Source organism: Ixodes scapularis, unplaced genomic scaffold (genome assembly GCF_016920785.2).
Source record: "Ixodes scapularis isolate PalLabHiFi unplaced genomic scaffold, ASM1692078v2 PGA_scaffold6__148_contigs__length_123643588, whole genome shotgun sequence".
In the NCBI taxonomy this organism is placed as follows: Eukaryota; Metazoa; Arthropoda; class Arachnida; order Ixodida; family Ixodidae; genus Ixodes; species Ixodes scapularis.
In genome coordinates this window covers 19814862-19826770 of record NW_024609881.1, presented here as the reverse complement: position 1 = coordinate 19826770, position 11909 = coordinate 19814862, and the positions used below count along the sequence as shown (strand labels likewise).

General features: G+C 45.8%; 2 protein-coding genes and 1 pseudogene across 2 annotated transcripts; 1 reads left to right on the top strand and 2 right to left on the bottom strand.

The window, feature by feature from the left end:
- The first annotated feature begins 363 nt into the window (after positions 1–363).
- LOC115325227 lies at positions 364–1122 on the top strand (annotated as a pseudogene).
- A 3451-nt stretch (positions 1123–4573) lies between these two features.
- LOC121046784 lies at positions 4574–5791 on the bottom strand (the record flags this gene model as incomplete). Its single annotated transcript, XM_040501413.1, has 1 exon — positions 4574–5791. A coding segment is annotated over one exon (1218 nt), but the record flags the coding sequence as incomplete, so codon positions are not given.
- A 2185-nt stretch (positions 5792–7976) lies between these two features.
- On the bottom strand, positions 7977–9110 carry LOC115320237 (the record flags this gene model as incomplete). The annotated part of the gene is made up of 1 exon (XM_029980345.2): positions 7977–9110. A coding segment is annotated over one exon (1134 nt), but the record flags the coding sequence as incomplete, so codon positions are not given.
- Positions 9111–11909: the final 2799 nt, after the last annotated feature.

Below are 11909 nucleotides of genomic sequence, written 5' to 3'. Positions count from 1 at the left end.
GATACCTACCTAGTGGTTCTGCCGTCACTGCCTACAGGTACTGAAGTTTTGAACTCTGTATTCGCTCATTGTGACATTACCGGACGCCCGTACAAGATTGACGATTTTCGAGGAGAAATGGAACGTCACGGCGTTCTAAACGATTTCATTGGAGCCGGCGCGTACCAGGTGAACCATGTTTGGCTCTTCACCTTGAACTCCCTGACAGTGAAGCGAAAAGTTCTGGAAGCCAAGGAACTTGTGGTGAAGGAAAAAAGGTGCCTGCTCATCGATCCCGATGAGTGCGAGGTACGAATACGGCTGCGCTGGATACCTATTCACATAAGCGACGACACAGTGCGGAGGGCCCTTGAGCCTTATGGAAAAATCAACGAAGTATCCCGCGACACATGGAGGGCGGAAGGCTTCCAGAATGTTCAGACGACGACAAGGCTGGTGAGAATGAACCTAAAGGAAGGCGTCACCAAGGAAAACCTCCCGCACCAGCTGCGTCTGTTCGGCAGCAACGTTCTCGTTCTTGTCCCCGGAAGAGCGCCTCTCTGCCTTCGATGTAAGAGAACAGGCCACATCCGCCGAGAATGTCGCGTCCCTCGCTGTGACAAGTGCCATCGCTTTGGTCATGAGCAAGAGGATTGCATCCGGACGTACTCCACTGTAATGCGAACGGCTCCCGAGGAAGACAACTCTGAATTCTTCATCGATGAAGAAGAAGCTTCGAAAATCGAAGACGGCTCTGGGCACCCAACCACCACCCATACTCAAACACCTTCAGGGGCTGACAAACGAGACGCATCGCAAGACGAAGACACCACCGCATCGATTCTCGAAGCTGACAAGACAGCTGCCTGCTTCGGAAACGGCACAGACATCGTCAAGGCCGCTCCAGGCTCCCCTAAAAGCCAGCGACAGAAGACAGTCGACGGGAACGACCTCTCCTTAGACGATGCCACCGAAGTTTACTCGGAAATGGGCGACTGCTCGGATCCCTTCAAGCGACCGCTAGATCGCGTCGAGGAGGAAAACCCCGACCTTGAAGGGCCTGACTGGAGCAAGCCACAAGGAAGAAAGAAACGCTAGCCCCGAGCTCCACCGGATGTCCAACGAGAGCAAACCTCGCAGTAGGTGGTTGTGTTCACATGGAGAATAGTTACCGACCGTTCGTTACTTTATTTGAATATTTACTCGTGCTTGTCGCCACAGCTATGAATTATGTAAGTTTTGCTTGAATTTGTTGTAAATCACCCTTTATTACTAACCTCCTCCTCCGCCCCAATAATGTTTGCATCCAAATTTCCCACTTTTTCTACTAATTGCTTAACGCTGGGTACACTCAATGTTAGAGGTTTAAATTCTACTCGTAAACAGTATCACCTATTACCTTTGCTTCACGAAAAGCAAGTAGACTTTTTAGCCATACAAGAAAAAAAGATGTCGGAGGAAGAGCAAGTTACGAAGGGGCTACAACCCTTTCTCAATTCGTACGAAGTATGTGTAACGCATGCAGTTGGCATGCAGGAGGCTGTTTTTTGTTCCTTAAGAAATCTTTCCCCCTTTCTGATGTAAGTCTCATCTCCGATGCTCTTGGACGTTTTATAATATGTGACTTTAATTTGTTTGATGCACAGTGGCGAATTATTTGTGTCTATGCCCCGTGTAAAGCCAGTGAGCGAACCTTGTTCTTCCACGATATGTCACACTACATCAAATCAAATCGGACCACTGTATTACTGGGTGACTATAATTGTGTATGCGATGCAGGTGATAGATTTCCAATAAAGCGTAATAACGATGTTAGTGCAAATCGTCTGAGTGAAATAATAGCAGAAAACTATATGGAAGATGTTTTTCACATATCGAGGGAAACTAAAAAAATTCAATTTACGCACTTTCAAGAATCTTCGCACGCACGCCTTGATCGTGTTTATGTTTCTGCTGACATTGTACATAACATTAGCTCTTATTGTGTAAAACCAGTGTTTTTTAGTGACCACTGCCTCGTAAAGGTCGCAATTGGAGAAAACAAAATTCCCAAGGCAAAGTTTAATTGGCGGTGGTGGAAGCTGAACACCAGTCTGCGTAAAGACAAAACATTTGTAGCTACAGTAGATGACCTGTTAAGGAAAATAACAGAGCAGAATGAGACATGTCCATTGGAACGATGGGAGCGGTTCAAAGAGCAAGTAAAAATGTCAGCAATCGAGAGATCGAGCACACTGAAGTTCTACGCTCGGGCAGATGAACGAAAACTGCAGAAGGATTTACGCACTTTGTGCGAAGCTGAATGTGAATGCCCTGGTTGGGGATCAAAGGATATCGCGAATGTCAAATCACGTCTCGAGAAATTCCAGAAAGAGCGATACGAAGGCGCTGTGATACGCTCGAGGACACAACGGTTTCTCTGTGGTGAGCAACCCACTAAACAGGCCTTGATAGCAGAAAGAAGGTATGCTTTGTCCAAAGAAATCCTCGAAATAGAGAGAAATGGTACCATAGTTTTGGTTCTTTGTCGCGTCAAGAGAATGGCAATCCAGCCACGTGCCAAAAGCTTTTTTTTCAAACTTCATACCTCGATGCTCGCCGTGAAAGTGTGGCTTCACGAGAAAGGTATTTTTGTTCCTTGGACCACTAATTGCTTGCTGTGTAAAGCTCCCGAAACTATAGAGCACTTGTTTATTTTCTGTTGGGATGCCCCATTGTTTTGGGACGTGTTGCAGAGAACCTTAAAAAAAGACCTAAAAGTAACAGCATATTCGATCCCTTTTCTTCCGATTACTTCACAGGAACTTGTACCGTACGACCTTATAATGTTAATTGGCCCGTACAGCATCTGGTGTTCGCGGATGGCGGTGAAGCATGCGGACCTTAACCCGCAACCGGTTGAGGCATACTTTATAGAATGTGTGACTGAAATACCTATGCACATCAGGATACTGTACCTGAGTGGGTTGGGATGTGTGAGAGACTCCTAAAGAGCCTCCAACGTAATAATTGATATGTGCTAATCAAAAGACTGTACGCTTAGCCTGAACGTGTTGGTGATGTGTATGCTGTAATAAAGATTAAAAAAAAAATAATTCCCCTGTGGTCGAGAGGTCTGAGCGCCAGTACTTGTCAACGCAGCGTGAAAGTTCCGGGTTCAAATCGCGCTAGGCACTCTCTTTTTTTATTTTTGTATTTTGCGCGTGTCTCATTTTTTTTACTGTGATCCTTTTTACGAATGATCCACTTGCACTACTTCGCCTTGCACTGTTCTTACTGTTATACCCACGTGCTCAATCAAAACACCGGGAAGAAAAAAAATCAAGGCAAGTTAACGCGCAAATACCATCGTTTCATAATGTTCAATAAAAGGGAACCAAGGTAACCGCATCGGTATGGCTTTCACATGAACGGAGCCGAAACAAGCATTCTTTCCCCAGCAACTATAATGTGGTGTGTTTTTAAATATACAACGCTCTTGCTACGACTCCTTTCAATAACAGGAGACGCCTATTTAGTACTACTAGAAACTGCAGTTGTGACAATTAAAAGAAAAAAAACTTCCACAAAATAAGCAAAAAGTAATTAAGACTAGCAGCTGCGGATGCATCGATTGAGTGAAATCCAACAGGCAAGCCAGCAAGTCAAACGTCTGAGAAAGTAGTAAAACCGATATAAAAGAGATCATACTTTTACTTGTATGGAATGTGTTAAAAGGTATATTTTCACTCTCTACATTTTGCGTGGCAATCGTTTTGTAATATCACCACATTACTTGTTGAATTTTAGTTAGAATAGCAGACGATCACAACCGAATGTAAAAATGAATCAGGCGTCGACATCGCAAACCATACCTCTAACCCAAACACCTAAAATGACTTTAGATCAACACAGAATTAGAGCAGTTGGAAAACGGAAACAACCAATTCTAGAGAAATTTAGCAGCACAGTTACCTGGCGATCGAAGAGACGGGTATGGGAAGATATTGTCAACTTTCCCCGGGGTGTACGGCAGATGCAGTAGGCGTGGGGGTAGTTGGTAAAGAAAGCCAGAGACATGTATGCGCTCTTCGAGGTCATGAACAACGAACTGGTGAGTCAGAACTACCCGCCCAATGGTTTTATAGAGCTCATAGGGCCTTGTCTACATTCTTAATTGGAGTGCAATCAAATACAAAAAAAAAGTTTCTGGCGCGATTTGAACCCGGGACTTTCACGCCACGACGACAAGTGCCGGCGCTCTATCCTCTCGGCCACAGAAGAAGGCTGTTGTTTCTTTTTTTTCTTTAATACATGGAAAATCACAATTTAAAGTTTGAATTCTATATACACACAGTGAATGTTATATACATGAGGATGGAGGTGGTGGATGGATGCTCTCCTGGTGATCAGTCCTTGATGAACATAATGACTGTACTTGCACTCGTGTCGCACTCATGTCTTCACTCTGGGCGCTATACACTTTTGCGGAAACGGAGAGTACAATTATTCATGGCATACACTTAAACAAATTCCTAAGGCAAGCACATTTCAAGTGTGTTGTGTATGAAAGACATAATTTCATCATGTACGGATGTTGGCTGCTTTCACTATATTAAAAATCAGGAAGTCCTAGACAAGCGTCAAACAGAGGAAACCAGTCGGGCACTGGTGGGTGGGCCTCATAAACACTTCTAACTTCTGCAATTTCTTCCAGAAATATGGATTTAGTTGTGCGTGGAATGTCAGCATTTATGTCGATCATCTGGCATCTCCAGAGACTGTGTAAACCAATCAGCATAAATAAATCATAAGGGATATTTGTTTCAGTCGGGACGTATAAGTAACGAATACTGCGATCAGTTAAGTCAATATCTTTTCTTAGGGTTCTTTGGAGCACATCATAGAAGAAAATCGCATCTGTACAGTAAATAAAACAGTGCTCTATTGTTTCCGGCTGGTGGCATAAACGACAGTCAATTGACCAAGGCACAAAGAAACCGCGGCTCTGGAGCCACCATTTGACCGGAAGCGTTGACGTGTGTAGTTTAAACATGAACGTTTTAGTACTTGGAGATACAGACATACGCTTTACACGTTCTAGAACGTCCTGTCCTTCACAGTTACCGAACTTAGATCTGTATAACGGAGCGGGAAAAAAACTTTCGATCAACGCTTGTGCTAACCGCTTTCTGGGTACTTCAAAAAGATAGTCTAATGAAAAACGGACTTTTAAAAACAAGAAGGTATCGACTACCTCTTTCCAGAAACCCCAGAGGCCGATTGGAGCAGAGCTTGTAGTACAAACGATAAGAAAGGGTAAATGGTGAACCAGTTTTCTTTGAACAGCCATGAGAATAAACGGGTGGGATAAATTCCTAAAGAAAAACAATCTTGAGACCAGCTGGCGCACAAATAAATGCGCCAGGCCCAGGCCTCCCGAGTCCAAAGGCAAGAATAAATTATCGCGTTTCATGCGTTCCCAAGGAGAACTCCAGATAAATGTAGCGAAAATTCGGTGAAAAGCTTGAATTTTAGAGCGATTACAATGCAGTACTTGCAAAACATACATAAGTTTGGATATTAAGAAGGTGTTACAGACGGCTGCTTTAGCGAAAATTGACATTTCTCGTGCCCTCCATGACTGCGATTTACGTCTAATTATAGTTACGGCGGTGCTCCAATATGGATCAGTGGAACGAGTTTGGTCAAGAGGAACACCAAGGTATTTGAAAGGACAGCGATTCCATGAAATCCCACCAAAGCATTTTGGAGTGGTTGCCCACGCTGCTATCCAAAAACCGTTTGATTTTTCTGCATTCAACCTTGCTCCAGCTAGGTTGCAATATTTCTCTGTTACCTGAAGTGCTTCTTCAACACTCGCCTTATTTGAACAAAATAACGCTACATCATCGGCGTAGGCTAGTAGCTTCACCTCTGCGGAGCAAAGTTGATAGCCACGAATTGTATCTTTGTTGATAATACTACGGCATAAAGGTTCAAGATATATGGCAAAGAGCAATGGTGAAAGTGGACAACCTTGTCTTACCGAGGATTTTATAAGTATAGGTTCAGAAAGTGAGTTATTTACAATTAGTCTTGTGGTGCTGTTCTTGTAACATAGCTGAATGCCCTTTATTATTGTGGTCCCTATGTTTGCGTGAGAAAGTAGCCTGAATAAAAAGCAGTGGCTAACTCTATCAAATGCTTTGGATAAGTCTAGTTGGACTATGGCTACTTTATTTTGTTCGTCGGATATTGAATCTATTACGGACCTTGCAACATGTATGTTCCTTTGAATATTTCTCTCACGTATACCGCAAGTTTGATGAGTTCCGATTAGATTGTCTATTATGAGATGTAAACGTTCATTTAAAACTTTTGCGAAGATCTTATAGTCTACATTGCAAAGTGATATAGGCCTGTAACCCTCCATCTTTTCCAAAGCTAACGTGTCTTCTGTTTTGGGTATAAGCACTGTATGTCCTTCGTAAAAGGTTGGCGGTAGTGTTTGGTGCTCATATGCGGCTTTGAATACATCAAGGAGGAATGGACTCAGCAGGCATGAGAATTTCTTATAGAACTCAGCGGCCAGGCCGCCCGGGCCCGGAGTCTTATCTGACGGTAGAGTTTTTATCGCAGATTGTGTTTCTTCCAAGGTCAGAGAGCCTTCAACACTCTATTTCTCTTTGTCTGTTAAAGGTGGCACGCATTCTATAAGTTTTTGTATCTCTTCGCTCTCTTTGGTCTCAATACTCTTTCCGAAAAGATAAGTGTAATGGTCTTGGAAAGCTTCTATAATGCTTTGCGTTTCAGCGTGGGTGCTGCCTTTGGGGTCTATTTCGAGTATTTCTTTGCTTAGAGCATATTTCCTTTCATCATCAAAGGACCGGCGTCCAGGCGTCTCTCCGAGCAAATATATTTGCGAGCGCGATCGGATCACCGCGCCTCGATATTTCTCGGTATCGTATCTTTGTAGTTGTGTCTTTGCCATGTTAATCTCCTCAGTATATTCGCCGGGATTGAGGCTTTCAAGCTCATAAAGCTCTGATAGCATCGCGAGCAGGTTTCGTAGCTCTAGCTTTTTCATAAAGGTAATGGAGCTTGAGCGTTCAATTGCCCAATTTTTAACTTCTTGCTTGAACATGTCCCATTTACAAAACACGTGTAGGGAAGCGTCCTGTTTGACACAGGAAAGGATAGCGGGTATAGCATCGGTGTATATTTCGTCGTTTAAGAGTGATGTGTTTAATTTCCACAGGCACCATTCACGTCTTAGCGGGGGTTGTTTCTTTGTCCCAAAAGTTGCAGATACAAGGCAGTGGTCTGAGAAAAATATAGGTTTCACTGAGTAATCAGAAATATTGTCATAAAGGTCTCCAGTGACATATATCCGGTCGAGTCGAGCGTGAGAGGAGCGTTGGAAATGTGTATAGTGCACTCTGCCTCGTTTTTGTTTCCGATGTCTACTAAGTTGTTATCGCTCACAAGAGATTGGAGAACAGCTGCACTAGGGTCGAATCTAGTCGTTAGTTGGGAGCGATTGTTTAGATGTAGCACACAGTTGAAGTCTCCCAATAGCAACAGTTTTCTATCTGTGTCAATGTATGGTGTTAGAAAAGAAAAAAAATGTTTGCGCGCTGTCACATCATTTGAAGCGTACACGCAAATAATGCGCAATTCAATGTTTACAAGGTCTAGATCGCAAGATATAAAGCGCCCTTCCTGGTCGGTTGTGAGAGAAGCAGCAGTTAAGCCCAACCCCTTCTTTAGAAACAAAAAACATCCAGCCGATGTGCCAGATGCATGAGTGACACACACTTCGAAATCTTTCAGGAAGGGCTCCAATGCGATCTCGGTTTGTTCCTGGCTGCACATTTTCGTTTCTCGCACAGCTAATATATCGATCTTCTGCTGGACTATTAGTTGTAGAAGTTGACACTGCTTCCGTTTAGAACTGAGACCTCTCACATTTAAGGTGGACACTCGAAGTTGGAGGGTGCTGGACATGCGATCATTTATGGTCGGGCGTTATCGCCCGTTTGCTTGTCTTCAACAAGCTTGGCGCCAGGGAGCGTCTTTGAATACGGCTTATGTCGAACAGCGCCCAGTCTCTTTTCATAGTGCTTTGCTCTAGTTATAAGGCCGCCATTTAATCCCACGTTGGTAAGCGCTTCTAGTTCAAGAATTGGGTCCTGTACCTCATCGTTTTCCTCCGTTTCGGTGTCTTCGAGGTTAGCCTCGGGGGTTGTTTCGCACTGTTTTTCGTTCGTGAAGGCCTCCCTATTTGTTGGAGTCGCAGGGTTTGTCGGGGTGCTGTTTTCGGTTGCAGGCGAAACGGTGATTATTGGGTCTTCGCTACAGGTGGTGGTCGACGTGAGGTTATCTGGCACAACCGGTTTTCTGGAGGCCGATTGAGACCCACCGTCCAGGGCTGCTGCCATTGCAGAGACGTCGCCATTAGGGTCAACAACTTCGCTTACATCCATAAGGTTCTCTGTTGTTGATTCTTCAGTTGTCCCCAACCTCAGCCTGTCAGCGTAGGTCATGACGCAGTCCTCCGGTTTATGCCCGTACCGTCGGCATTTCGCACACCAGGGAGTCCGGCAATGGCGGCGGATGTGGCCCACTCGATGGCATCGTAGGCACAACGGAGGCCGACCTGAAATAATAAGCAAGCTCTGGCACCCGAAGATGGTTATCAGGTGTGGAATCTTGTTCACGTTAGTGTCGTCTCGAAGAGTCAGTTGTACTTCACGGTTGAGGGTTTCCATGTCCTCCATTCCTTCACATCTCCACTTTTCTCGCACTACGGAGCGTACTGTGCCGTAGGGTTCCATCGCTTCAACAATTCTTCGATTTTCCATATAAGGTGGTAACCAAAGCAGTCTGATCTTCACCTCCTTTGTCTCTGGATCAACAACGAGACATTGCCGTCCTTTCACCTTCAGGTCTTCACATGCGACGAGCTTTGCTTTTGCAAGCGAAGTCGCACACTGGACCATCCACACATGAGACATTTGGTACTGTCCCATGGCGATTATATCCTTTAGCTCAATGATGCCCTTGAGGGCATCTCTGAAGTCCGGAGCTCGGTATGGTCTGGCAGCGAGATCCCCATGAAGGAAGACAGAATTTAGAACGAGGTTACCTGTGGGCAGACGTGGCATCAAAACACGGTAGTTGTTCATTGCAGTAATGGTAGCATCTGAATCTGTAGCCTGAATTCCTCGGCCAGAGGCCGATTGGTTTTCTTGAACGGAGAACATGAAAACGCAGCCTTTCGCTACGGCGCCTTCTTCTTTCTCCGGCCACAGGAGAAGGCGCGAGCCGCCGCCGCTGGCGTGAGGATATATATATACTACCGCCGCTTTTATCTCGCATGGTTTCTCTTTATTTTGGCTCATGTTTACCCTCCCTGGTCGTAACTTTACCTGCCACTCCTACAGTATAAAGGGGCGGCCAAGTGGCTTCAGTTGAAAGTCCCTGCAGTCAGTTTCTGCGAGTGAAGTTAGGCTTTTGTGCGTGAAGCGATATGGATTTCTCCGCCATTAGGCAGGGACGCTGGGTACTTCCCTGTCCCCGTGGAGCTGGTCACGCGACAGAAAAATTCCTCTTGGCCGCAGCCGCGTCCGCGACCGCAAGATGAGCAAACCGGCCCAGTAGTCGTATATTTTAGAGCGCAGCTCTTAGGGGCCCGTTTCCGGCTTGAGTGGCGTCGCCGTCGCCGTCGGCGTAACCGCGCGGTGCATCATGGGAAATGTCCCATAATGCACCGCGCGAGCCCCCCACCGGGGTCACGTGACCTCGTGGGGGGTCACGTGGCCCCCGAAGTCACGTGACTCCCCTGAGGTCACGTGACCCCCTCCTCGAGGTCACGTGACCCCCTCCTCGAGGTCACGTGACCCCCCGAGGTCACGTGACCCCCGCTGATGTCGCGTGACCCCCCGATGACGTCATCGTCACTGATGACGTCACCGGCATCCACATCGTCATCGTCATCATCACTGATGACGTCATCGGCATCCACATCATCATCGGCATCACTGATGACGTCACCGGCATCCACATCGTCATCGTCATCATCACTGATGACGTCACCCGCATCCGCATCGTCATCGTCATCATCACTGATGACGTCACCGGCATCCACCGTCATCATCACTGATGACGTCACCGGCATCCACATCGTCATCGTCATCATCACTGATGACGTCACCGGCATCCACATCATCATCGTCATCATCACTGATGACGTCACCGGCATCCATATTGTCATCGTCATCATCACTGATGACGTCACCGGCATCCACATCGTCATCGTCATCATCACTGATGACGTCACCGGCATCCACATCGTCATCGTCATCATCACTGATGACGTCACCGGCATCCACATCGTCATTGTCATCATCACTGATGACGTCACCGGCATCCACATCGTCATCGTCATCATCACTGATGTCCCCGGCATCCACATCGTCATCGTCATCATCACTGATGACGTCACTGGCATCCGCATCGTCATCGTCATCATCACTGATGACGTTACCGACATCCGCATCGTCATCGTCATCGTCATCATCACTGATGACGTCATCAGTGACGTCACTGATGTCGTCACCGGCATCCGCATCGTCATCGTCATCATCACTGATGACGTCATCAGCGATGTCACTGATGACGTCACCGACAATCGCATCGTCATCGTCATCATCACTGGTGAAGTCATCAGTGACGTCACTAATGACGTCATCGGTACCCGCATCGTCATCGTCACTGATGACGTCATCAGTGACGTCAGTGATGACATCATCGGCATTGGGGGTCACGTGACCCCCAAGGTCACGTGACCCCCCCCTGGTTAGTTTAACCCCCCCCCCCCCCCCCAGTGCCCTTCCCTCCTCCTCCTCAAGAGCTGCGCTCCAATTCGGCGTTACAGGGAGTTGTAAGCGGCTTTCATTTTTTTCTGCATCACAAGTATTTCTCCGAAAAAATTCAAGAGACAAAGGAGCCTACAAGCCCGAAATCAATAGTTTAAAAAACTCAATAATCAGATACTATTTAGTTAGTTCAGCACCTCCCAGATCGCAGGGCCTTAGTGTTGCTGAATTCTACCCCTCTCATAGGTCATCGCAAGGCAGAGTTGAAAAAGTGCTACATTAGCATTCAGCTGGAACACGTATTATCACCAACTGAACACGAGTTCTAGGCCAATGCTAACATAACACTGTGCACATTCTACCCCGCACTGAAATATGATAATCGACAAAGAAAATCAAGTGCTAAGGTACTGGTAATTAGGAGGTGTTAGGCAAACTCAATATTAAAGTGTCCTTTAAATGAAGCTATAGCAACATTTTGTGTCGTGATAACTGTTCATGGCATGTGCAAATTTATTTTTACGTGCCTTGTTTGTTTGTTGTTCTTTTTTATTGTTTGCGGCTACTTGTGTTCCAAAATCACGATGCTATGTGGTATAACCCTATGCTTCATGTAGGATACTGTCATAAAGCATAGTGTCTGTCATAACCAGAATTTATTAATGCGAAATTGAATGACAGTCAAGACTAGAAAATTGCACCTTAAAGGGCCCTGAAAAAAGCTTTTTTTATATAGTGTTTGTAAGGACACAAGTGTCAAATAATAAATTTTACGCAAAAACATTTTTAGAGCAATATTAAAGGCGCGAGATTAATTGCAAATTCTGCGGGCAAAATCCGTGACGTCACGGAATGGTAATACGCACTTTCCACTTCCATAAGATGGTCATACCCTTTCTGCGCCTCAACGCGATGGCCAAGGAAATCGACCTCTCCTCCCCGCACCCGAAATGCCGAGAGAAAACAAGTGAAAAGGACGTGACTACCGACTAAATCGAGTCTCGCGCAATCACTAACTATTTTAGCATTGACCCATGACCTGTTGTTTCCTTTGTGTCTTGCATATTT